The sequence below is a fragment of the Zeugodacus cucurbitae genome, chromosome 3 (assembly GCF_028554725.1).
Source record: "Zeugodacus cucurbitae isolate PBARC_wt_2022May chromosome 3, idZeuCucr1.2, whole genome shotgun sequence".
Taxonomy (NCBI): Eukaryota; Metazoa; Arthropoda; class Insecta; order Diptera; family Tephritidae; genus Zeugodacus; species Zeugodacus cucurbitae.
Window position 1 is genome coordinate 290,794 of NC_071668.1, and position 27,228 is coordinate 318,021.

General features: G+C 31.7%; 5 protein-coding genes across 25 annotated transcripts in view; 2 read left to right on the forward strand and 3 right to left on the reverse strand.

Moving 5' to 3' along the window:
* The window catches only part of LOC105209613 (restin homolog), a 26,481-nt gene extending 16,178 nt beyond the window's left edge, over positions 1-10,303 (reverse strand). For 5 of the 18 annotated variants that reach the window (XM_011180106.3, XM_011180105.3, XM_011180103.3 and 2 more), the window contains exons 1-3: positions 10,142-10,303; positions 8,723-9,085; positions 2,692-2,754 (exon numbers count right to left, since the gene is read on the reverse strand). In XM_011180106.3, the coding sequence (XP_011178408.1) occupies positions 2,692-2,754; positions 8,723-9,035 (376 nt within the window). In that variant the 5' untranslated portion in view covers positions 9,036-9,085; positions 10,142-10,303. The other 13 variants (XM_011180107.3, XM_054228053.1, XM_054228052.1 and 10 more) reach the window with 12 other exon arrangements.
* The window catches only part of LOC105209612 (adenylyl cyclase-associated protein 1), a 24,426-nt gene extending 2,227 nt beyond the window's left edge, over positions 1-22,199 (forward strand). Inside the window, exons 1-11 of one of the 3 annotated variants that reach the window (XM_011180096.3) lie at positions 13,739-13,759; positions 14,583-14,934; positions 15,966-16,425; positions 17,172-17,353; positions 19,674-20,262; positions 20,373-20,568; positions 20,628-20,991; positions 21,053-21,225; positions 21,289-21,495; positions 21,611-21,754; positions 21,823-22,199. In XM_011180096.3, coding sequence (XP_011178398.1) covers positions 13,754-13,759; positions 14,583-14,934; positions 15,966-16,425; positions 17,172-17,353; positions 19,674-20,262; positions 20,373-20,568; positions 20,628-20,991; positions 21,053-21,225; positions 21,289-21,495; positions 21,611-21,754; positions 21,823-21,906 — 2,757 coding nt within the window. In that variant the 5' untranslated portion in view covers positions 13,739-13,753 and the 3' untranslated portion in view covers positions 21,907-22,199. Of the gene's footprint in view, positions 1-13,738; positions 13,760-14,582; positions 14,935-15,965; positions 16,426-17,171; positions 17,354-18,765; positions 19,073-19,673; positions 20,263-20,372; positions 20,569-20,627; positions 20,992-21,052; positions 21,226-21,288; positions 21,496-21,610; positions 21,755-21,822 lie in introns of those variants that run through there. The other 2 variants (XM_054228077.1, XM_011180099.3) reach the window with 2 other exon arrangements.
* LOC105209611 (vacuolar protein sorting-associated protein 29) lies at positions 21,928-23,398 on the reverse strand. Its single transcript, XM_011180095.3, has one exon. It carries the CDS (start codon positions 23,396-23,398, stop codon positions 22,850-22,852), a length of 549 nt encoding a protein of 182 aa, XP_011178397.1. The 3' UTR covers positions 21,928-22,849.
* On the forward strand, positions 23,379-24,880 carry LOC105209609 (general transcription factor IIH subunit 3). Its single transcript, XM_011180094.3, has 7 exons — positions 23,379-23,517; positions 23,610-23,645; positions 23,698-23,878; positions 23,944-24,139; positions 24,206-24,587; positions 24,649-24,685; positions 24,753-24,880. The coding sequence occupies exons 2-7, from the start codon at positions 23,624-23,626 to the stop codon at positions 24,811-24,813; spliced, it is 879 nt and encodes a 292-aa protein (XP_011178396.1). The 5' UTR covers positions 23,379-23,517; positions 23,610-23,623; the 3' UTR covers positions 24,814-24,880.
* Positions 24,809-26,955, reverse strand: LOC105209608 (5-methylcytosine rRNA methyltransferase NSUN4). 2 transcript variants are annotated; one of them, XM_029038668.2, is made up of 4 exons: positions 26,487-26,955; positions 26,249-26,429; positions 25,645-26,190; positions 24,809-25,587 (listed from the first exon to the last, which is right to left on the reverse strand). In XM_029038668.2, exons 1-4 carry the CDS (start codon positions 26,541-26,543, stop codon positions 24,878-24,880), a joined length of 1,494 nt encoding a protein of 497 aa, XP_028894501.1. In that variant the 5' UTR covers positions 26,544-26,955; the 3' UTR covers positions 24,809-24,877. The 2 variants fall into 2 exon arrangements, with proteins under 2 accessions (XP_028894501.1, XP_011178394.1); XM_011180092.3 differs by having other exon boundaries at positions 26,246-26,429; positions 26,487-26,953.
* Between the last annotated feature and the right edge of the window lie 273 nt (positions 26,956-27,228).

A 27,228-nucleotide genomic window follows, 5' to 3' on the forward strand; every position in this document is an offset into this window, starting at 1 on the left:
AATGAGATGAATAAGTAAACAAAATAATATGATGACAAATAATATACATATGTATTTATATAAATGCTTTATTTGTAAAATGGATAGCGGGGTATGAAAGCCCACACAATGGCGCAAACTACTCACGGTGCTGTCAATTATAATCGAATATATTCCTATATACATATATTACGAGTGTAGACTTATGGTAACAAAATTTCCGATATAAAAGCTATTTTTGTTTACTTAAATAGTATCCCAGTCAAGTATCTCAACTTGGAACTAACTTTATAGAATATATTTTCCATATAAATAAACGCAATAAGTACACATCTCTTAACATGTATACTCTTTAAACAAAAAACTATGAAAATTAAAACATTTTGCAATATTTTTTGTCTATAAATTGGAAAATCATATTTTAATATTTCATACATATGTAAATATACAGTTGTATGTATATAAGTAAATATACAGACATGGAAGACGTTTAATAGAAGCTGATGCTTGGTTTCACGCTTATGCAAGAATTATTTTTAAATTCTTGAGTATAGACTAATATATTTTTGAATTTATTCAACTTCTCATGCCACACATATCTGACATCTGAACGCAAGCGAAAATTATGTCTAGTGCATAACAAACATTTATATCCTAATAATGAAGAAAGAGATCATTTATTATTACACGAAAATTTCTCAGAGTAATACATGAGTGTTTGAACGTTTTATTTTGACACTGCTCTATTTCCATAGCGGGCTATAAAAATACGTAAAATACATATGAAAATGTGATCATGATACAAATACGCTTCACGTCTTCACATTAACTTTAAGTCTTAATCTATGCATTTTTAATTTAGTTTATTTTTTGTCAATGCAATATGTGTGTATATATTATATATTGTTGTGATTACCTCATTGATTCATTGAATTGAGTCAAAAAATAACAATCGCGATTTTCAGAAGACCAGAAAGAAAAAACAACATTCAATCAAGTTGATAAAACTTGCTCTTTTGACATCAACAATTTAGTTTGCTTCATAAATATATACATTTCACACACATATAAAGTCAATACTTTTGAAAACGTAGGTAGTATTACTTGAAAAGGAAATTTAAAATCTGCATTGTTCATTATTTTTAAATTGACAAAATATATGCCTATGAAATATGCCCGGTTTGGAAATTTCTGTAGAAAGTCACCATATAGCTCTATATTTAGTACATACATATGTACTATTGATTCAAAAAATGTTTTATATTAAAAGTCTAATACGTGTTATCCAATCAATTACCAATAATTTAATATTATTTTATCAATATATTAATATTAGACTACGAAGTCTTTTTATGCAATATTTATATCGGTTAGTTATTGATTAATATTTGTATTACTAGTGTTTTGTAAAAAAACCGAAATACAACAAGTAAGGAAAGGATAAGTTCGGGTGGAACCGAACATTTTATACTCTCGCAATTTATTGCTATACTTTTATTAAGATCACACACAATTTGACCCATATATTCGGCATAAAGTCCAATAGAAAAACGAAAATCATCATGTATAGTATATAGTCTGAGGTAATTCCTGAACCATCATCACCAACATACATTATATCTGAGAGTATATGCTCAATTAATTTGGCTAAGATTCATATAATTTCACATATTAACCGGTTTATAAGCTATTAAGCCCATCGTATTTTTGAAAATCCTATAATTAGCTATATGAGAGCTAGGGGAAGTTATGACCCGATTTTAACCATTTCTGGTACAGAGACACACTATTAGAAGAAATCGATTTCCTCTGAATTAAATTGAGATATCTGAGAGATTTACCGATATTTTCGGTGAAAAATTACCATAAGGCACTGAGTTATTCATATTCGATATCCGGGGCATTGAAAAGTTATAGTCCGATTTCGACAATTTTTTTCAGAAGTGATGCCACGGATCACATACAGTATTTATGTAAAGTTTTATTTCGCTATCTTCCTTATGGTTCCTTATGTATATCTTATAAAGTGAAGAAATCAGATGGACTTCAATATTGAGTTATATGGGAAGTTGTCGTGGTTGTGAACCGATTTCATCCACTTTCCACACGTGTCATCAGGGTGTCAAGAAAATATTATATATAATATATATTATAAACGACAGTTTGGTTTATATAGCTTTATTGGTTTGCGAGATATATACAAATAACCGATTTGGGGCCGGAGCCACTCCCACTTACTCAAAAAAATTACATCCAAATATGCCCCTTAATAGTGCGATCCTTTATTCCAAATTTTACTTTTATAACTTTATTTATGGCTTAGTTATGACACTTTATGTGTTTTCCGTTTTCGCCATTTTGTGGGCGTGGCAGTGGTCCGATTTTGCCCATTTTCGAAAGCAACCCTCACACGGTCCCAAGGAACATGTGTGCCAAGTTTTGTCAAGATATCTCAATTTTTACTCAAGTTGTCCGTTGCACGAACAGACGGACGGACAGACAGACATTCGGATATACATATATATCCCTATATTTAACTTGTTTAGTTTTATGACTTACAAACAACCGTTATGTGAACAAAACTATAATACTCTCTTAGCAACTTGTGTTGCGAGAGTGTAATAAAATAAAAAGGAATGTGCATAAAACCTATAATTTTTTTATAAAAAAGAGGTCCTAAATATAAAAAAAAAATGTTTGCAAATAGTGTACCTGTGTATGCTGAATTAATTGAGCTCAAATTGCCATCACTTTCACGGCTCATGCTTTTTGAATCTGTAAAATAAAATTGAAGAAAATGAAACAGCATAGCGCAGGCAAAGAAAGATAAATCTAAATGATACATGCATGAAAATATAAAATTAATTAAGCACAGCGACAAAATTAAAAAACTGGAAATTAAGGAATTCTCTTAACAAACTCCAAATTTCTCTAAACGTCAAAAGTTGCAATTTTTGCATGGTTTTGACATAGTGAAGTTATATTTAGTTAGATCATAATTATTTGCTTGTTTATAATGAACGCTTAATAGTGAGTTACAATTAAAATAACTTGTGTATCAACTAAAAGCATATTTAGGGTAGATGCGGCTAATATATTGTTGCTTACCTGTGTATTCAACTATTATTCCCACGATCTTTCAATATACATCAACAATTATTCTGATAAGTCAATAAAATAAACAAAAGCGAATTATAAATCGATGTATGCAGTCTGTTGAGTAAAGGGATAACGAACAATGACAATAAATATGTTCATTTAATAACACAATGTTCAAGTACACATTTGAAGAATAGATGGCTATATTACCATATACCAAATTGTGCGTTTATACTAAAATTTTTAATTTCTTTCGAAACTCAGGGTAATAATGTAATTTCAAAAAAATACCGTTAGTACATGTTAGGCAGGTATTCGACTAGTTTCGAACCCATCAATGGGAATTCTAAAATGTGTGTAATTTAGTGTGTAAATTTACCGCAGCCTTTTAATTATGTTTCCAAAACTATTGCTAAATCCATAGTTCAAATGACAGGATGAACTTAAAAAGGCAAGTCCTTAAATAAGTCAATCAGAAAATCTATACCAGTATGTACTTATAAGTTAAAAATATAGATTTTCGGGCCACACACACACACTTTGCCATGTAAATATTACATTAAGTTGAGTACATCTGAATAGAGCCTGAATAGTCTATTGAAGAAAAAACTATGCTTTAAATATGGTATATTAACAGTTAGCTTATCGTATAGATTCCTTATCGACTGATTTATTGTGTAGTATTTTTTTAATTTTAATTGTATTTAAAATGAAGTTAATTTCGCTAACTCACATCGAACACGTTCACAATTATTTTTACACATCTATATATATAACAAGTAAGGAAGGGCTAAGTTCGGGTGTAACCGAACATTTTATTCTCTCGCAATTTATTTATTTAACTTATATAATACACAATTTGACCCACATATTATTCATATATATTGTATAAAGTCCATTGAAAGTTGGAAACCCTAATATTAGGTTAGAAGCAACGAGATCCTCATGTTCGATATATGGAGCCTTGAAAACCTATGGTCCGATTTCGGCGATTTTTAAAAATGGGCTGCCACACTATAAATACAGTATTTGTGTAAAGTTTTGCACCGATATCTTCACTAGTACTTACTTTATATATTGTAAAGTAAACGAATCAGATCACATTCTAAGTTCTGGTATATAGGAAGTAGGCGTGGTTGTGAAGCGATTTGGCCAATTTTCACAACATATTATAGGGAGGTAAGGAAACTATTACAAACCAAGTTTCATTGAAATCGGTCGAGTAGTTCCTGAGATATGGTTTTTGACCCATAAGTGGGCGACGCCACGCGCATTTTCCATTTTGTAAAAAAATCTGAGTGCAGCTTCCATCCATTTCTTATGTGAAATTTAGTGTTTCTGACGTTTTTCGTTAGAGAGTTAACCCACTTTTAGTAATTTTCAACCTAACTTTTGTATGGGAGGTGGGCGTAGTTATGATCCGATTTCTTTCATTTTTGGACTGTATTAGGAAGTGGCTAAAAAAAACGACTGCAGAAAGTTTGGTTTATATAGCTATATTGGTTTGCGAGATATGTACAAAAAACTTAGTAGGGGGCGGGACCACGCCCACTTCTCCAAAAAAATTACATCCAAATATGCCCCTTTATAGTGCGATCCTTCATAGTAAATTTTATTTCCATAGCTTTATTTATGTGTTTTCGGTTTCGCCATTTTGTGGGCGTGGCAGTGGTCCGATTTTGCTCATTTTCGAAAGCAACCTTCCTATGGTGCCAAGAAATAAGTATGCCAAGTTTCATCAAGATATCTTAATTTTTACTCAAGTTACAGCTTGCACAGACGGACGGACGGACGGACGGACAGATAGACATTCGGATTTGAGCTCCACTCTTCACCCTGATCACTTTGGTATATATAACCCTATATCTAACTCGTTTTGGGTGTTACAAACAACCGTTATGTGAACAAAACTATAATACTCTCTTTAGCAACATTTGTTGCGAGAGTATAAAACTTTCATGTCACGTTGTTTGTCCGGGGTTGGCGGCAAAACTACTGAACCGATTTTACTGAAATTTTGCACACGTCTGCAGTTTAGTCCAAATTAAGATAGTTTATATTGAAAATTTTAGTCGCAATGTCCATCCGTCTGTCCATTCGGTCAAGCGATAATTTGAATTGAAATCTAAATATCGTTCGTAGATAGGCAAAACCGGACAAATTCAAAAAATAAAAAAGTTAAGACTTTTGCAACAGATATTCACAAAACATTAAACATTGCTACTATGAGAAGGTTGGTATTCTTGATGGCCAAAATCGGACTTCTGCAACGCCTAAAAAAATGTATTAAACAAAAAGGAATATAACAAAGCTACAATTTAAGTTATAAAATTCGGAACACATGAACTAGGTACGGAAAAACCCAAGAGAGAGTTTTGGTATATTTATCGTAAACCACTACAGCTGGCGGAAAAAAATTAAAAATAGTTAAATAATTTCAATTTATCAAATATACATTATCCACAATAATGTGTGGCCCGACCACTAGTTATAATATATATTATACTAACAGTTCTTTCACAAGTATGTAAGTGAACAATGCATATAAACAATCTATAAAAAATCAAGTGGTAATGCCAATCGCCACCGTCATAGAGTCATTCAGTAAAATAGCAATAAAAACATATGTAGTTCATATATGGATGAATAATTAAATGTTGGCATACACATTTAATTATTTCTTTTCGTAAACAAAATTCGGTAACAAAGTTTTATTAAAAAATAATCATTTTTACCACAAAAGCTTCTGTCATTATTGTCTTAATTTTGGGCAGGTTGATTTACATCACAGCAAAATGATATACAAGGTTGTTACCAATGCGGCACACTTTACACTTCAACTTAACAGTGTTATAGCAGAACTATGGATTACCATTCAACCTATAGGGTCAAAAACTATGCACTTATCGACGTGTACTAAGTCTCATCAATATGTTTCACTCGTGTTATCGCTGATATAGAAAAGCCAACGAACAAATATACAAAATAGGCAGGCATGGTTACACAATTCAGCTTTACATTCCCAACTCTTTAATGTAACTTTTGCCCTTCATTGTACATGTATATATGTATCTCTGTACGAAATTTGCTTTACACATGTTTTACTTTTTTCAAGCTCTTTTCTAAACTCATTTAAAATATTGATAACAATTACTACTTATACATTAAATACAAAAAATATATCTGCACATAATATCTTCTTAGATACCATAGGTTTGTTAAAGAAATATAAGGTTTATTAATACAGACATAATTGCTGGAAATTGACTGAAGATGAATGAGTTAGTTTCATTTATTTTATAAAAAGTTAAATTGACATATTCTGGAAAAACGGTACCGGAGCATAAAGGCATTTAGCAAATGCGAAACGAAAGCTTTTAAAGTTAAACAATAATTATAAAACGACTTGAGACTTGTGGCTGCCTGTACGTAAACTTATTGATATAAACATAATAAGCCCAAATAATTTCAATTAAGAGGAACATGGCCAAGTGGCTCATAGTATTGTCACACTTTAAAGTGTATACGTATTGCTTATAGAGCTGATCATTTCATTTTGTTTATGTATGTCATCGAGTATCGTGTTTATAATATTTTCATAATTAGTGGTTAACCACGACAGTCGACAAATAGTATAGCCTGTGAACCATATGTACCTAAATATAGGTAAATACTCTGTAACAAACGAACGAAGTATTACGGATATATACTAGTTTATTTTCTACTGATGTACTACATAAAATTGAACTAGTTGGAAAAACATCTGACTAAAATTAATTAAGGAACAATTTGTCATTTCACTATTATTTTTATATGGATTTTACGAGCATTTCAAAACATATTGTTTTCAAATTTAAAAGTGCAACAATTTTAAATAATATTTAATAAAACAGTTTTTGTAACGTTATTATTTATTTATTTAATATCGTAAAAAAATTCTGTGTTTTAACCGACGATATAGTTCATAGTTTTCAGAAGGTATGATACCATGTTTTATTATTAAGTATTTGGATTTGTTCCGTTTAAAAACATTTGTGTAAATATTGAATCAATATCTCAAAAGTATAAAATATAAATTTGTGCCTTTTCACTGAATACATGTATACATACGTATGTATGTATATGTTTTAGCATTGTTGTTATTATATTATTATTAAGTGCAGTTTCGATGTATTTAACTAAATAATCACAATTTCCATTTAATTGTTACTTTACTAGTATTGCACTATTTTTTAATTAAACACAACAAAATTAGAATACAAAAAATCACCTTTTTATTTTGATTTGTTACAAAAGTCTCATTAACGAAAGCTATCCCAATGTTCAGCCTTTCCCTAACGTCGTAAAATAATTTATCTCCCGCAGTTTTGAGCATTAATTGTGCCTTATGCTATATACAATAACGTATGTATATGTATGTTTTGTATAAATTTCTATTTCGCATCAAAATTCAGGCGCGTGCACGTCTGTCTCGTAAAATGTCGTTGGAGTAACTAAAAGTTTCTCCGAAGCACCTTAAAACCGCTTCATAAGCTTTGTTGTGAACTACACGAGAGGTAGCACCGGCGATAACGAAAACAACAAAATCACACAGCAGTCATACATACTATGTATAGTCGTCAAGATTATAAACGTCATTATGGCATTCATTAAAGTATCACTACTAAATTTTCAAGTACATACATATATATACATATATATGCATACATATGTATGTATATTAGTATTTTTTGATGTAGTCTCCTATGCTACTACCTTTGCCAAAGAGGTTTTTGTTTAGCTAATGTGGATTTGTCAGTAAACAATTTACGATATCGTACCGTAAAACACAACAATTGAAGATGTATGTAAGTGTAGAACTTGGGATGCCTAATATTAGTGTTCGGACTTTTTCCATTTGCTTGTACTCTCGTAACATGTTGCACAGAGTGTACTAGTAACTACGGCATAAAGTTCACTGAATAACGAAAATCATTATATATAGTATAAGGAAACTGGGGTAATTTCTGGATCGATTTTAACTATTTTTGCCATCAAACTACATCCAAGATTTTACGTTCACTTAATTCTGCTAAGGTGCTTTAAAATACCTGAGAGATTTGTCGATATTTTCGTTAAAACGTTAGCTCAAGAACTGAGATCCTCTTGTACGATATCAGGGGCCTTAAAAGTTATAATTTTTAGGCGGGCGACACTAGAAATGCAGTATTTATGTATTTGTTCCGATAACTTCACTGGTCCCAAATTTCTATATTGGACTTCAAAATTGTGTTATAACTTTCCCTATTTTTCCTAGTTTTTGTGAACCGATTTCGCAATTTTGCAATTGTATCATTGGATGCCGAAAAAAATTGTTTAACCGAATTTCGTTAAAATTTGTAGAGTAGTTTCAGAGGTATGGTTTTTTATCACAATATGGTTAACTAATTTTAATAATCATGACGACCTCATATATATATGTACGTATGTACATAAGGAGTGTACTGCCTTCATAAATACTTTAAATTTTAAAAAATTCAGGAAAAATTTATTCGTATCAACTAATGTTAATAATTATCAAAAGTAAATATTTTATGTTATATCAAACGATATACTTTTAAATTATCGTACAAATTTTTAAATAAATGGTAGGTACAACAATTACCTCGGGGTGGTGGTCCTGTTTTCGGCATGGTATGCGAGCAAAGTCGGCCAATTTTTGAAATGCTCCCAGTAATATCACTACCGTAGTTAGTTGGCGCCCTTAAGCGGCTCGTAGGTCCCCCAGTAATCGATGAAGCTGGCGTTGAAAATGTTGATGTTGCTGTTGCCGCAGGTGAAGGAGGTGCTTTCGGTATAACTGGGCCATTTGATGGATATTTGGGTTCTAGCAACGCGTTCCCATCACTGGGTGGGGCAGTTTCAGACGTAGATGTCATATTTGGAGGGATTTCACAATTACTTTTATCATCACTCATTTTTATAACTTATTTATGAGAACACAATTCTTTATTGTACTGCCCGATCACTTTATGTGTTAAAAAATATGCAAACAAGAGGTGGGTTATTATTTTTTGAAACGATAATTTAAGTTTACTAAAGCTACTAAGATGTAATTATAATTCACTTAGAGTAGAGGGATAATTCAATAAAAAAACTTGACACGGTTCATTTGTGTTTGTTACAAGAAAATTAGTTAGACTTCAAATTATTTGTACTCACATATTCTAGATTTCTCAAATATTTAAATTGTCGGGTTATCTATTTTATAAAAAATAGCTTGTGTTATTTTTTGTAATACATAATTTCATCTGTCAAAAAATCACAGGGAATGGTTTGACGGTACGAAACCAAACTTGAACAACTGAATTCAAAATGGATTTAATTTTAAATAATCGATTAGACTACATTATATATATTCATCGTATATATTCAATATGTGACTTATATAAATTATTAGTAGGTATTGTAGTAGTTTCATAAATATATATGGTTTGGCTTCAAAATATGTAATTGAAGAAAATGTCTAACTTGGAGAAAAAGAAAGTCAGATTATTCGCAATCAATCGGGGAATTACTGCTTTATTAATTTGACAATCTGTTCACAATACGTGCGTATGTTTTTGAATAGTAAACCGTCATCGACATATTTTGTATATGTTTTGGTGTATGGTCTTTTGTTTAGATAATTCTATAATTCAAATTAAACTTCCATTTTTAAAAGCTACAAATTTGATTGTTGGAACCAAGGTAAAAGCACATTGCAAAATAAACAAGCATTATCACATTTCTTTGATTAGTGTTTATCAAATTTGTTATACTTTTTCTTAGGAAAGAATTTAATATATTTGTTTTTACTATGTTTATCACAAATGTATATATTTCTTGTACAGTATATTTGTGTGATTTTATTTCACTTAATACGTTTTAATTTTTACAATTCTTAATACATTTTAATAGACGAGCGAAATTTACAAATTTCTTTTAAACACTTTGCGACCGTTCATCGAAATTTAGCACACGTTTAAACGGAAAGTAGCGAATATTATTATATAGTTTAATCAATTTATATGCACTTAATTACCCGTTCGTCACCCAAAAAATCACAGTTAATAATTTTATAGGAGATAGAACTATCAAATAATAGGCCCAAGGAATTCAACTAATTTGACTGCTATATACCCAGAGAACGTATACGTTCTCTGGCTGATGACATATTGTTTTGACGTTTTCTCTTTTACAATATTCCAAATAGTTAAAATCAGAGAATGTCTCTGGCTCAAGTTTGTAAAAAAAATACGTTCTTTATACAAACACAGGGTGATTGGAATGTGAAAATATTAAATTTAAAGACAAGACAAATAATTTATGCGGTATGGTTTATAATAAGTGAATGAAAAACGCAGAAAAATTCTTTATAATATAGCAGTAGGAAAAATTTAATAAAAAGGAATCTTTCCTGTATACATTGCAATATAAACTTGTGCATCATAGTTTTCACAATAGTACAATTTAAGCAACTCTACCTTTTCGTTTTTGCGAGGAATGTTTGCGAAAAGGAAATGTGAAAATCTTCTACCGAAGCGAACCTCTGTGCGTGATTAATTTCATAGTAATTTGGTTGAAGTGAATTAGTTTACTCAGTGCTAAATATTACAACATTATCGAAAAAGTGGTAAGTGAAATGTAAAACATTTTTGGAACAGTTTTAGATTTATTTTAACTCAATACGTATACCTATATATATGCTCATATATATATTTATATGTATGAATTGACACCTTAACAAATGTGAAAAGAAGGGAAACATTGGGTAACTTGCCGAAATAGGGTAAATATTCCATGCCGGCTTTGAATGCGTTAGGAATTTTAAAGTGTTTGGGCTTTCGTTTATCCGACAGGATGATATTGAGATGCAGAGTTGTGATACATACGTAGATATCAAGGCCATGAGTACGTATACTCATATAAGAGATTTGGGCGTGAATTTATGTTAAAATCCATAAAGAGAGAGGCGGGTGGAAGAAGAAATACATATTTATTTGTGAAAATTCGGACAACACAAACAAACGTAGGTGTAGCTTTTCCCTGGCGTTCCTCCAAAAAAACAAAATCAGCGCAATAACTTGGCAGTTGTTTGATTTTATCAAATGGAATATTACAAATAATTTTATTTTTGGTTGATGACTTAATTTCTGATTACATTGAAAGCAAAACAATTTTCATAAAAATATAACCATTTAAAATTGGAAAGTGCCTACAATATCTACCAACATTGGTAGAAAATACTGACGAACTTGTGCCTAAATGCATGAGTATTGTCATACTTACTTTAACGTTTTTTTGTTTGTTTAATTTTGAATGAAAGATGATTCATACAAATATCTTTATAACATTTTTCGTTACTGTATGAATTGTATTATTTTTGCTTCGGGTAGCTATTATCTATTAAAGAAATAAAAATATAAGTTATTTATAGTTAGTAGTTGTAAAATATAAAATTTCTTACCACATATTATGATATCCTCTAATAATGCAAAAAAAGGGCTTTGGAAGACAAACTTCTATACTAAAAATTATGATTATTAATACACTATACTGTTACATACAAATTCATATTTTTAGAATACAGCAAACTTTTACTTAAATATTCATGTACAATTTTGAAAACGGTTGAAAAAGTAAAATTTTATATTATTAATAAATAAATATTAAAATTATTTTTTACTTTTCTATTACAAAAGTATTTATTTCTTATTGGATTTAGATTTTTTTCGCCAGAAATGCTTTCAGTTATACAGCATCAGTTTTCTTAATCCGTTTTTGATGGGGCTTATCCATAAAAATAAAATCATAAAAAACGTGGACACTCTCAATGTATACTCCTCTTAAAAGCTTGAATGCGTTTTCTCTTATAATGTATTGGTATATGATTTGCCCAAGTTTGTATGTATTTTTGTTGGGAGACATGCGTGTTGGTTAATTCTCCGGACTTTTCTCTTTACCCAAATCCAACAGCAAAAACCGGAAAAACACTCGTATGCTTGGTTTAAATTTCAAATGTTATGACAAGTGTTGTTTAGTGTGTTTATTTGCCTTCTGAGCTCTTGCCGTTTAATTGTTAGCATTCCTTGGCATTGGAAAAACTTTCGCCGTGTATACTTTTTTTCATTGTTTTGTTCGGGCATTCTTACATGTAACAACTAATATGCGATATATTCAGTATAAATACAGTGGAACTTCCATAAGTCGAAGATTGCCATAACTCGAACTTTTGAGTTGGCAATAGCGTTTAGAAATTAAATTTCAATTTCAATTTTCCTTCCATAACTCGAACTTCTATAACTCGAAGTTCTCCATAACTTGAACTATTGAAACGGCAATACAAGTAAAATTACATACAGAATTCATTCCATAAATCGAACTTTTCGACTAGGGGATAATACAAAATTTAAAATTTTACTATCGAGGCATATTTTAAAAGAGTCTCTCTATATTGCATGGAGGCTAACAAAAAATATGATATTACACTTATGGGTTGCATAAATCATGGAACAATCCCATGCCTTTGACTTTTGACTTCAAGAGCCAAACAATAGCAAACTGCAACGAACAAAATTACAGAATAGGTGTTTTAACGTATGTATGCACATAAAACTTTATGCGAAGTAAATATAAATTATATTTTACAGTTTTTTGTTTTTTTTTTTTTGTGGATTATGTTTATTCGTTGGAGAAGTTCCACTATATTTATTTATACATTTATATATAAAAAAATGTGTGTAGGGAATTCAATGTATGTACTTACATATGCACAAATATTATTGTCACACATATCCGTCTATCCGGAATACATTTTTATCTAAACAATTCTAGTGTTTCGATTTGGTCTGGTTAGAATGTTTTAATTTTTGGGTTGGTTTAAGTGTAGTTCAAGTATGTGTATATCCTCCAGTAGAAAAACTGTCTCTGCAATAGCCATACCCAACCTCCAACAACATGATCACTATATAAACACATTGTTACATCATTTATCTCTTCGATAAATTTCAATATAATACGGTAACATATGTATATACGGTAACCACTTGTTTACGGACGCGCTAACGTATGTTAATTCTATTAAATGTGTCTTATGATTGCTTCAAATACATTTACCTTAAAACGCCTCAAAGAAGGAGAAAATAATATACCAAAGCGAAGTTCACTCCCGCAACCTGTTAAAGTTTCATACCTTCGTATGTATATATATGGATTAAGTATTACACATATCAACATAACATGCCCATCGATGTCTTCCGGAATATTTAACATTTTCAACAGCCCGCTCTGCTTTACAGCGCCAACATATTTTCTTGATTGGAGTAAATCTAATTTTAACGCATGCGCGAATAAAATAAATTAACTTTATTTAAACATTGCATATATTTATGTTTGTATGTGTTGGGATTTCATACAAAATAAGAGTATATTCGTGTTATGCAGCTTTTTTGTCGAACAATTATATGACAGTTGAACCTCGAATATTTCCTGTAGTTCCTTTAGATGAGAGAATCCGTCCTTCTCTTAATTGAGAACATGAGCTCATTGGAATCTAGTTTCGCCACCGTGTAGGAACTGCTTGGTGTACAGTCGATATGTGAGCACGTCCCGGACCGCTTCTTGTTTTGTGGTGGACAGCATTGAGTATTGTTTTATGGAAGTAAAAAATTACCTTTTCGGATGTTTTATTCATAAAAATATAAAATAGGTGTACACCAGCAATCATCGAACAAAGTTTTACTCATGGTTAAAATTTGTTTAGTGACAAATGTGGTATTTGGCTTCGCAGTGCTTTAAATGTTTAATAATATCGGTGCACCAAATCAAACAAATTTCATAGCATAAAACACCAAGTCAATCCTCAAATAGGTCGCAATAGATTACGTTTATATGATTTCTTTGTAATTTTACGCGTTAGGACATATGTATGTGTGTCTATATGAAATGATAAATCAACATCAGACAAAATCGAAGATTTTTGCAAGAACTGTTATTAATCATTTCGATTTCAAGAAATCAATCCAGAAAGCCGTAAGATATCAAAGATAAAAATTGTTAGTTTCCACCTTACGAGCCCGGAATTGCTTGACCTAATTAATTTCCTGTCAGCTGATTAATAACTACATGTATGTGTATGTATATGCTATTTAGGCGTTGGCGCTAGTGTGCAGGTCTGTACAATACAATTATTAACTATAAATATTATTATACATTTTAATTTGGTGCCAGCCCACATACATATGTAAGCATACACTATAGTAAATATGTATACTTTTTTGGATTATTGAGGAAGTTACAATATGTCCTCCTTCTACTTTTTGCGATTTAAAAATATTTGAATGATACACATATATATATTATATTATGAGTGAGAGTACTTCCTAATTTTTTGAAAAATTCAATTTGTGCAAAACCTAGGCAGAAAAAATGTTTTCCTGTTGTCGTTCTGTTTTTTAAAGACATCCATTTTGTGCAAAACATAGACAGAAGAAATGTTTTCCTGTTGCCGTGCTAGTTCGAAAAATTCGAATCTACCGAAAAAAGTTAAAAATAAAAAAGTTGATGACTTAGCCCAAATTCAAAGCGGGGATGGCGAAACTGTCGCTGGTCAAAATCGAATAATTCCAACGATAAAAATCGAGAAGGGTAAAACAAATGACTTGAACACCGAATCCAATTCATTTACTCAAAAAGGGAAAGAATCCGAAAATGTTCTTGAAAATTGTACAGCAGATAATAGGATGTGTGATGACATAGCGAATGATGGTTCAACGAAAGCTGATACGTCTGAAGCGTTGGAGCTTGCATCTAATTCGCAACTGGCGAACGAAAATGGTATATTGTATTATTATTATTATTTTGCTGTTCCACTTGAAGTACTCAAATTATAGACATTTTGGAATTCGTGGAGAGCGAACTTTGTACTAATGCATACATGTGTACATCTTCAATTATTTACTTACATTTATTTTGATACATTTGTTGATTCAATAACATGTAATAATGCCTCTAAAAGAAATAAAGAAGATTTGTGCTGTTAATAATCTCTTAGTGATGAAATATTGCCAAAACCGTAAAATGTTCATACTGAGTATTTATGATGTATACACGATTTAGTGAATACATTTTTATTGAATTTATAATTCAACATTTTTTAAATACAGTCGTATTCCAAAATAACAAACACATTAATTGTGAGACCAGTTCGTTATGTCGAATTTTTCGTTAATTCGAATACTCACTTATCACTTACATCATATATCAATAATATATTATTATTGTGCTATTTTTTTAATTTGCACATTTGTTTTGAATTTTTTAAATTTTGTATATATATGTTATATTTTTAATTCCATTTTTTCACGATTTTATTTGATTTTAAATCGTTCTGTATATGTTTTCTTCATGTTGTTCGATAAACCGAGTACTTACAAATCCCCGATGTTCGTTATTTAAGGTATTCGATGGAAAACATTTGCTTATAAGCGGTTTTCGTTAAAACGAACATTCGTTATTTCGGAAAACTACTGTACATACAATATTAAAAATTCCCTATTCAAATGTTAAAACGTAGTTAAAATTTATTTTTTCTGATGTTTGAAGTTGAATTTCTTGTGGTGGCTTATATTCGCTACTATTTTTAAATAATTTGAGATTCAAGTGTGCGACATGCAATTAAAAATTGAATCGTTTTAATTTCGCCTCATCATAGGTGTTATAAACACATGAGATATTATAAAAGTAATTATTTTTTGCTATGAACTGAATGAAAGTGTATAAATTATTTAAATCCATTTTTGAATTGTTCATGTCATTGGACCACATTTTTATGATAAATTGCATAAAACTTAACATTGTATTCACAGTTGAGAATGACCGAAACGATGTAGAAACTATATTATATAAGACAACGAAAACTGATAATAGTTCTACCACTACTACTACTACAAACAAAATATTATCTGAAAATTGCGAAAATTTAGAAGACATAGAAACGACTACTTTAAAAAGTAATGACGAAACAATAGCAGGTACCACTCCGGTAAAAAGCTGTCTCTCTCGACACAACTCGATGCACACATCCATAAAAAAGAAGGTGAATATCATGACGCAAGCTGAAATAATCGAACCGGATCCCGTTCCTCAATCCCCGCACGATCCCGTGTCATCGACTGTTGATGATGACGATGTCTTTTCCGATTCACTGCCACCGCCAAAACGTGAAAGTATGTGTGCGCCGTATATTGAACAAAGTGAGATTCCGGAATTGTTGGCATATGCTCATGGGCTTCCCGAATGGTTCAATGATGAAAGGATTAATGAAATGTAATGTTCAATAAATTATATTTCAAAACACTTAATTGCAATATGTGGCCAATGAATTGTGAACGAAAGAGAAAGTTTTATTCGCTTGTTTACCATTTTTAAGACAAAGAATCTTCTTACTTCAATGTTGTTGGGCATCTTTTAGGAGCTGGAATGAATAAATCACAATTTGTAGATTTTGTAGAACAGGCTCAAATTCAAACTATGAAAGAGTATATAAAAAAATTGAGAAAATCTAGCTTATAAAGGTTTCTAATGTTATCTGGAAGAAATATCAATTTTGTTTTTTTCTGAGAAATAACGGTCGTTCTTAATTCAGTGGCCACTCTCTATACAACTATACGATTTAATTTCTTAACTTAACTTTACTTTAATAACCGACATAAAAATGCAACCAAATATAGTTAGTGTAGAGATTGAAATATCAATTGTTATATTTAAAATCAATAATAAAATATCAAAATCTAAGGAATGCAGGAATTCTTACATTTAAACATTTCACTATTTATACAACAAAATATAATATTTTATTGATATAAATTTCCAATTTGAGTAAATTTCATATACCTTAATTCAGTATGTATAAATATGCTCTTTCGTTTTAATTTTTTATTTAATATGCCAGAATTATTAAAGTTTCCTTTCATGCATGGTTAATACAATATACTTAACTGCAACATTGCCATAAAAATACTTTTCCATAAATCAACTGTATAATCCAAGAAATAAACAATTAAAACTTATAGTGGTTGTATTGAGCCACCTGTAACGCCTGTCGGTCGCGATGAGCTTGAAATGAGGCGACAACGTCTGTACACAGACCTCTTGCGTGCAGCACATGCGGCCGTTGAACATAACGTACGCTTTACCCCGTTTGCAACAGATATAGTTGGGAATGCGACTACCAGAATAAATGAAGGCGCTAGAGGTGATTACTTTTTCTATTATACATGAGAAAAACGTACTTAGTTTATTAATCAATAATATATTGCAGTATTGCTTAGATTATTATTCTTGTTTCGAACAATAATAAACCTTTCCATCTATCAGCTAAAGTATTACATTGCTACTTTCCTTTTTGCTTCCTTTCTTTCTTCATTAATATAACTTTATTTAGAGAATTTTCTTTATAAAAATTGATGGCTAATTTTTTATCGAACAAAACTAACACAAATGTACATATCTACATATGTGTATATATCATAATTCTTGAATTAATTTTATTATTCATTCGTGCCTACATAAGGCATCAGATATTTTATCTTATCTTATCGATTTTTTCGCTTTAGTGGATAATGTTTCTTGTACAAATGAGAAATCATTCAATTAACAATTTGATAACCATGGTATGGGAAAAACTATGTTCTGGCGCAGCCGAATTTCGAAACGTGTACAAAATGTATTATAACAAGTAAAGAAGGTCTAAGTTCGGGTGTAACCGAACATTTTATACTCTCGCAATTTATTTATTTAATTTTAATAAAATTCTCTCTGAATTTATTCAAAATATCTGAGAGACTTACCTATATTTTCGGTAAAAAAATTAGAAGCACTGAGGTCCGGTCCTCATGTTCGATATATGGGGCCTTGAAAACTTATGGTCCGATTTCGATTTTTATAAGAGCTATGCCACACTATAAATGTAGTATGTATGCAAAGTTCTGTTCTGATATATTCATTAGAGCCTACTTAAATCATGTAAAGTAAACGATTCAGATCGACATCAAAGTTCTGGTATATAGGAAGTAGGTGTGGTTGTGAACTGATTTGGCCTATTTTCACAACATATCATTGGGATGCGAGGAAAATATCCAAATTTCATTGATATTGGTCAAGTAGTTTCGGATATATGGTTTTTGACCCATAAGTGGGCGGTTACAGCTTGTACAGACGGACGGACGGACGGACAGATAGATAGACATTTGGATTTGAACGCAACTCTTCACCCTGATCTCTTTGGTATATATAACCCTATATCTAACTCGTTTAGTTTTGGGTGTTACAAGCAATCGTTATGTGAACAAAACTATTATACTCTCTTAGTAACTTTGTTGCGAGAGAGTATAGAGAGTAGAGAGCTGTGAGAGTATAAAGTCGATTGAAGTTTAAGAGCTTAGAGGTATAAACATTTACTTTACGATGCTTCATTGATAAGCAAATAATTCTGTTCTACGTAAGCGCCATAATTCATTTATACGATTTTGATTATTTCACTGTTCCCATTTTCGTTCAACACTAAATATGTGGATATGTTTATTGGTTGAAACGGTATTGAATGAACGAAAACAACTAATGAGAAATAGTTGCGAACAAGTGCCAAAGTCGGAATAAGTGAATGTTTGCTGACGGTGGCTATATTCCTGACTGTAACCACAACCGCAACAACCATGTCCATAGTGGGAGCCGCCGTTAATTTTTCCGTATTCACTTTTTTGCACATACGAGTACTTCTAGCTGATTCATGTTCTATACACAAATTACATGAAAATCGTGTGAGAGAAGCATTCAATGAGTATTAAGTTGTATGAAGGGCATTGAATGTTTGAGTAGTTGTAGATGATCTGTACTATTTGAATGGGTCAAACATTGAGCGAATGTTGTGGTCGAACACTGATCATCAACGAAACGAAAACTTGCAACAATCCAGGTAGGGGAAAGTTAAATTAAATAGTTTGCGTTTGGCAAAAAGGTTCTTTTAATATTAATATATTTTCAGCATATGCATACATATGTAAGCGTACATTGTTACTACATTATTGACGGTGCAATTTTCTCTGTCCAGAAAATAATTATTCTGAATATCGACAAGTTTTTCATTGTATTCGGAATCATCTTGCACACAACGTAATGTAAATTTGCATACTTAAAGTGTACATATACTTATGTACATACATACATTTATATATAATTATTTATGTACATGTGTTCGTTCGCAATAAGATTGGTGTAAAGAAAGAGAATTAAATAAATATCTATAAACAAATGTGCAAAGAAAGATAGCCGACTGCCAACCCAATATGAGTCACGTTGCCATATAACATTTCTTAATATCTACTATTTTTTATTCCAGTTTGTACACTTGTCGCCTGCTTAAATTTTTTTATCGCTTATAAGTGTGCGTATTGAGTTATTTTTGCAAACTGTTCCTATCTACATATATGTACATATATTTATAACAAAAAAATATATATAAAAATACTATTGCATCTATTCAAGTTATTGATATTTGATTTTAAAATACTATTCAGATTGTGATCCGGACTTAAAACCATCCGTTGCAGAAAATCTTGAGAATTTAGTAAATCGTTTGGAGCAATTGGTTGAGCGGTTGGAACGTTCAATCTCAGCACATGAGCTAGAATTTGCGAATCGCACATTTGACGCAGTTCGAACCAAGAAGCGAGAAAGTTTCAACTTGGACAGAGCCGAATTACCTGCAGAGTCTCTTACAGAACAATTGCCGTTGCAGGCAGAAAATCTAAACGTTCGAATAGAAAAATTGGAACATTCATTAAATCAAATAAACGAACGCCACAGTAGCAGTTTGAGTACGAGCAACAGCCAGTGCAGTCAGCAATTCAAAGAGCAAGAGGAGCCACAGCAACAGAAAGAGGGCAGCCTAGAAAACATACCTACAGTTCTTGAAGATTATCAAGCATCATCACATCTGCCAATCACCAGAGAAGAGCAATATTCGCAGTTTAAACCGCCTTCTAAAATGAGTGTACTGGGATTTCAGGATATTACCAGCGGTCCGCTGAATCAATATTTAGCGCTTTCTCAAAAAATCGGTGGTGATGTTGCAAAACATGCGCAGTTGGTAAAATTAGCATTTGAGTAAGTTTTAATTTTTTTTAATTGTTTTTGTATTTGTTATTTTATTATTTAGCCTATATTAGCCAAATTGGAGTTTATATTGTACATATGGTGTATGGTGTTCTTTTCAGTGCTCAATTGCAGTATGTTACGTTGGCCACACAATGTTCTCAACCAAGCCAAGAGAAGCAAATGGAGTTACTGAAGCCCACTTCGGTCCAAATTAGCGCTATTCAAGACTATCGTGAAAAGAATCGAGGATCGGCGTTTTTTAACCATTTATCGGCTATTAGTGAGAGTATTCCAGCCTTAGGTTGGGTCTGCGTGGTAAGGAAGCCAAATCATTTTACGATGATGTTATTATTTTATAATAGATTTTTTAATAGTCACCTACACCTGGACCGCATGTGAAAGAAATGAATGATGCCGGCCAATTTTATACAAATCGTGTATTGAAAGAGTGGAGAGATAAAGATGCAACTCATGTAGAATGGGCACGAGCCTGGATCCAAACATTGACAGAATTGCAAGCATATATTAAACAGTACCATACTACGGGTCTAGTATGGTCTGGTAAAGGCGCAGCACCATCTGGGGGTTCTGTACCACCACCACCACCAATTGGTGCTTGCCCACCTCCACCACCACCGCCAACATTCGATATTGGTGCAATGTCATTAGAAGATGGCAGTGCAGATGAACGCAGTGCTTTATTCGCCGAAATTAATCAAGGCGAGGCTATCACAAAAAGTAAGTTTCTTTTAAATAAATTATATATGAAATTTAAATTGCAACTATTTGTTTCTTATAGATCTAAAGAAGGTCACTGCTGACATGCAAACTCACAAGAATCCAACGTTGCGCACTGGCCCGGCTCCATTCAAGACACCCACTCAGTTCGGTTCATCATCTGGTGGCTCCTGTGCTACTGCCGCTGTTGCAAAAGAGCCAGTATTCTCACGTGATGGAAAAAAATGGTTAATTGTAAGCATGTAGAAATATTTTAACCTATGATTTCTGAAATAATGCCATAAAATCACATTTTAGGAATATCAACGCAACAATCGCAATTTGTTAGTGGAGAACGCTGAAATGAACAATGTGGTATATGTGTATAAGTGTGAAGGTTCAACTTTAACTGTTAAGGGCAAAGTTAACAACGTTGTCTTAGACTCTTGTAAAAAATGCTCTCTACTATTTGATTCAGTTGTGGCGTCAGTGGAATTTGTAAATTGTCAGAGTGTCCAAATGCAGGTTTGTTGTTGTTGTTTTTTCTTTTTTCAATTTTGGTTAATACATGCTTCATGATCATTGTAATAAAAATTAAGTTGTTTATCGGTGTAGATCATAGAGATTAACATATTTATAGGTTCTTGGTTTTGTACCAACTATATCAATTGACAAAACTGATGGCTGCCAAATGTATTTATCTAATGAATCACTCGGTGTGGAAATTGTAAGCTCCAAGTCTTCCGAAATGAATGTTATGCTTCCACAAGCCAGTGGTGATTATGTAAGTATATATTTGTTTAATAGACTATTAGAGATCAATATAATAAAATTGTGTTCTACCTAATGCAGAACGAATTGGCTTTGCCGGAGCAGTTCAAGACGACCATTTCGGGACAATCACTGAAAACCATTTGCGTGGAAAGTCTGGGTTAAAATCACTTAATGCCGTAGATGAAAAAAAAAAACGCCAAAAACTTTCATCCAAGGCATATGCAATATGGACTATTAATAAAAAACTGAACATACATATTTATAAAAATCATTTTGCTACTCCAAATCATTTTTATATAAGCAAATCATACTATGAAACATCGGTGTTGAACACACAAATTTTAATCGAAAGATCACAAAACAAACTTTTTTAAGATTACAGTTTGTTTAGTGCCAATTGGGCATATTATACCCGTCTGTATGTTTTGAAATTAAAACTACTAAATATATATTGATAGTTGTGTTTTTATTTTATCACATTAAAAAAATAATATTGATATTTTTGCATTAATTTCTAAAAATCATTAATAGGTCTTATTACAAGTATTGAATAAGTAATGCAATTAAAAGCAATTTCTGCAATATTACGAGTTTTCAAGTCAAATTATATGCGTATTTAGTAATCTTGAAAGCGAGTGTAATGTAATCGGAAAAATATGCGTAATTGATATAATTGTATTAAATTTTATGCATTGGTAATTAAATAAATTCAAATTTATACAGCATCATGAACATATTCAAACGTTTTATTGAGAAAAAAATTGATTTGGGTGAGTATGTTTCGATAAAACGGAGCAAATATCGCAGATCTTTGAAACCAGGTAATGTTCCAGTATTAATTTAAAAATATCTTAATTCTTATTCAACATTGTTGCACATTTTGGAAATAATTAACATACTTTATATTAGGGAATGATCCTCATACTATATGAATACAACCGTACACATTTTTGGATATATATATTTTTAATATTAGTATAATTTATGAATGTACATGCGAACGCACATTTACAAGTAATTAATGTAGTATATTGACGTGCTTATCGGCTGTGCTTAGCACATCAGATGGGAGTGTTCTCTATGATGCAATCCAAGATAAGCCATATTAAATTTTCTTGTATTCAATACGCTCGACTTTCACTTCATCGCCAATAAGCTGATATACATATGTCACAACAGTTGTACTTTGAATATCCATAAGTACAAAAGATGGTATTACATTCATGTCCAGAGGATTAAAAGCACCAGTAGCAGATCCGGGATTGATGTAGAATTTATTTCCATGTTCATAAGCTTCAAACTTATATGTGTGACCCGATATTAATATATCTACATCTAATTGCCGTTGAATCAATGCTAGAGCTTCTGGATCGCCACGGGGCACAACCTGATGTCCATGTGACAATCCAATTCGAAATTGTCCGACTGTTACTACCTTCTGCTCTGGATAACTCAAATTTTCATCAAATTCTCCGCGAACAATGTGTACGTCATTAGCCAGTGTCTTGAGGTAATCGTACGTTTCCTTTGTGCAAAGATTGCCAGTACAAAGTATATGGTGAATACGACCTGGAACTAACAACTTTTTGAATTTCGCCGGTAAACTGGCACAACGATGTGGAATATGAAGATCACCAAGAACAAGAACCAGCATTTTGGAGGCGTATTTTTATTTTATCGCTTGGTGGTTGCTGTAAACTGTAAACTGTTTTATCTTTAATCTTTTGATTTTGATTCACTTTAAACATCAAATCAGCTGATTGTCAAAATAAGGTATGTTCAATAATACCTAATATTATATCTTAAAAAAGTACGTATGTATAATGGTTTTTAATTCGCATCCCAATTTGTTTTGTTAACATCAGAAAATTATCCTAAAATGAATAAACAACAGGATGATGGTGAGTTTTCTTTTTACTTCTTTACATTTACTATTTATAATTCCTTTTTTAGAATCGAATAAATTTAGCTTACTGGTGATTGTGCTAGACACTAATCCATCACAACGTATCGTACGCCAAAATCCGCAATTACTTACTCAATGTGTGGACGCTATTATTGCCTTTGGCAATGCACATTTGATGCAATGTTCACAAAATAAATTAGCTGTTCTTTCCTGCCATCATCACGCCACGTATGAAAATCTTAACATGCATATTAATATTAATTAAAATCTTAATTGGTCCATATGTCTTTCAGTGACTTCTTGTATCCTTTGCCAGGTAAACAATTGGATATTCGTCAGGTTGATGGACAATATGAAGTATTCAGTTTGGTCGAGAAGACTGTCAAACAACGCTTAAGCCATATTATTACAAACGCACCAAAATTGAATGCGCCCTGTGAAAGTATTTTAGCAGGCAGCATGGCAATGGCTTTATGCTATATTTCCAGAGTAAGTTCGCGAAAAGCAGGTTTTAAAATTCAGAATTATGTTTTAATGAGTCCTATCATATTTTAGATACAACGTAATGCTGCTGCAGGTGTAAAATTGCACTCCCGCATTCTAGTTGTAACAGGCAGTAATGAATGCGCTTCTCAGTACATGACATATATGAATGTGTTCTTTACGGCTCAGAAACTAGGTATTACAATCGATGTTTGCGCAATGGATAAGACGATGAGTCTGTTGCAACAGGGTTGTGATATCACGGGCGGTCAATATCTACGCCTTACGCAATTAGATGGGTTATTACAATATTTACTATGGGTTTTTTTGCCCGATCCACAGATGCGTCAAAAGTTGGTACTCCCTCCTGCGATAAAAGTTGACTACAGAGCAGCTTGTTTTTGTCATCGGGAGTTGATTGATATTGGCTACGTTTGTTCAGTGTGCTTATCCAGTAAGTTTTTATATACAGATTAATATATTGGTTACTTCTAATATTAATTTGGTTTTTTCAGTATTTTGCAAATTTAGTCCTATTTGCACCACCTGTCAGTAAGTTGTTTTTAAATTTACCTAATATAATTTTGATAATTTCCTACAGTAAATTTCCGTTTTTCAGCACGGTATTTAAAATTCCCGGACCTATGCCCAACAAACCAAAGAAAAAGAAAAAAATCTGATTATAAATTGTCTTGCTATTTGACTTACTTATGCAAAAAAAAAATATACTTTATTTTTGTAAAACTACATATTTTTTGTTAATTTACAAAAATACATTGGACCATAGTTGGCTGGTAAATAAGGAAGCACCATTTGTCCGTATTTTAGAACTTTAGGATATTCGAATCTAAATATGTCTTCGAATAATCTAATTATGTAACTTAGATCTTTAACTGTAGTGGTTATACCATGTTCGTTGAAGGCTTTCTGTAGGGCCATATGTACAACGCCATCGTTTTGAACCGGTGAAAGCGAACATGTTGAATAAATTAGACTGCCCCCTGGTTTTAACAGTCGTAAACAATTCAGTAGGATATCAGCTTGCAGCTCTGGAATCCGTAGTCGTTCTTTAATACGAGTCGATTTGAAAATATTATTATCATTTACGGTCAAGGAATGGCGGTCCGTGGTACATGGTACATCTACTAAAATCTTATCAAAGCTCTCATAATTATCCATATATTTAGCATCGCATTGGTTGAGAACTATTCGTTTATTTTCCCATTTTTCTTTATAGTCAAATATGTACTCTTGCATTACTTTACGAATTCGATTGAGACGCGACTCTTGAATATCATTACATATCAATACGTCTGGGAACAATGTTTGGAGCATTATAAGTGATTTTCCACCTGGAGCAGCACAAGCATCTAAAACACGCTCACCTTCTTTTATATCTAAGAATAATGGCGGCAACACTGATGCACCATCTAATAGGTAATGTGAGAGCACACCTGGAAACAATAAATTGCATTTAAAATATTAAAATGTTGCTAAAAAAATTTACTAACCTGTTACACATTTTTTTGGTGCACTAAATTCAGAACAATTCCCAACCTCATAAGTGTATAATTTAAGATTCTCTGGGAAACAAAACTCTGTTTCCAACTCAAATTTTAGAGGAAAATCAGTATATGTGGAATAGTATTTATAATGGTCTGATTCAGGTATCCAATCCTCCATCCCTTTTATTTTGTTTGCCGGTATAAACTCATACAAGCCCCCTGTCCCATATTGTGGATCTATCAATCGGCTGTTTGCTAATTGAGCATCCCTTTCAAATGCATCTTCAAGACTCTCAATATATTTCGGGTTATTTTCACTCTCAGAACTGCTTTGTAATTCAACACAGCTTTCTGTTTTGAATTGTAGCTGATCGGGCATTTCCGTTTGAGAACCCATAGGATATAACGAATATTTTTCTCGTTCTTCTTGCCTAGATAGTATTTTAAGTAAATTTTCATCTAGCGTATTACTTGCTCCATTTTTCGACAGTTTATTATTGTGACCAAGTCGATCTCCAACTAATTTTGTTAATGATTTTATATTTAAAGCACCTATAAGGTAAATATATTGCACATTATTCGATATTCGTCTTAAATTATTTCCTACCACTTAATTCCATTCCATTGCAAGTTTTATCAGGATCTCCGAAGTTATTTACTACCGCTATATATTTATGCTCTGTTAATAATGCTGCTCGAATGTTTTTCCAACGAATACCAAAAACTGATCCATAGAAATCATCGAAACTTTCTAGAGCTCGCTGAGTATGGGTTTTCTTGCCTTTAAATGCCTGCAACAATTAAATTTTATGTAATAATAATGGAACATTTCTATTGTATAAACGCACCCATCGCTGGCTTTTCAATCTCGTATGTAAATAAACAAGGCTTTTAACTCTTAACATTTTTTAAAGACGTTTATTCCTACAAAATGTTACCGGCACATAACCAAAAATTTAAGTTTCTAATTCTGATCAAATGTTTAATATAAATATTTTATTAAAGATAGATAGAATATCTTTATGAAACTATAGTTTCTCCTGGTAAAATGTTTTCTAGTGAAATATAGCTGCTGTCAAATCAGGGACCAGCTGTTAAACACATGTGTAAGAAGCCACTTTAGAAGCATTTGCTTTGATTTCACTATTTTTATTTTTTCATTAAAATATGGAAGACGATTAAAAAATGTGAATGGTTAAAATTGCTAGATTGGTATTATATATATATTAATTAGTTTATTTGGATTATTATTTTTAATCATAATAATTAATTGTCAATTAAAAGCAACAGAAATTAAATTGTGAAGGCAGTCCTAAGGGAGTATCGAAACTATCAGCTGTAAAAAAGTAAACAATCCACAGCTGAAAGGTTTTCACAGAGAACGTATGATATGTATATATATACAATATAATGTTATACATACATATATTTTATACATTCTGTTGTCAGATGACTACCGCCTAAAATTATAACAGTTTACCATCCGTAGGCTGTATCCAAGAACGTATATGCCAAAGAACGTATAAAAAATAAGAAAACAAGAACGTCTATATAATTCTTCTTATTATTATGATTTTTGCTTTGGTTTCA

Excerpts from the sequence above, each read along its gene's own strand:
- LOC105209608 (XM_011180092.3), bottom strand. The coding sequence starts at position 26,543 with ATGTTAAGAGTTAAAAGCCTTGTTTATTTACATACGAGATTGAAAAGC. Across the intron at positions 26,191-26,245 it reads CAATGGAATGGAATTAAGTG|GTGCTTTAAATATAAAATCA; the intron begins GTAGGAAATAAT and ends TTTACCTTATAG. Across the intron at positions 25,588-25,644 it reads ACCAAAAAAATGTGTAACAG|GTGTGCTCTCACATTACCTA; the intron begins GTTAGTAAATTT and ends TATTGTTTCCAG.
- LOC105209609 (XM_011180094.3), top strand. The coding sequence starts at position 23,624 with ATGAATAAACAACAGGATGATG. Across the intron at positions 24,140-24,205 it reads CTTTATGCTATATTTCCAGA|ATACAACGTAATGCTGCTGC; the intron begins GTAAGTTCGCGA and ends ATCATATTTTAG. Across the intron at positions 24,686-24,752 it reads CCTATTTGCACCACCTGTCA|CACGGTATTTAAAATTCCCG; the intron begins GTAAGTTGTTTT and ends TCCGTTTTTCAG.
- LOC105209611 (XM_011180095.3), bottom strand. The coding sequence starts at position 23,398 with ATGCTGGTTCTTGTTCTTGGTGATCTTCATATTCCACATCGTTGTGCC.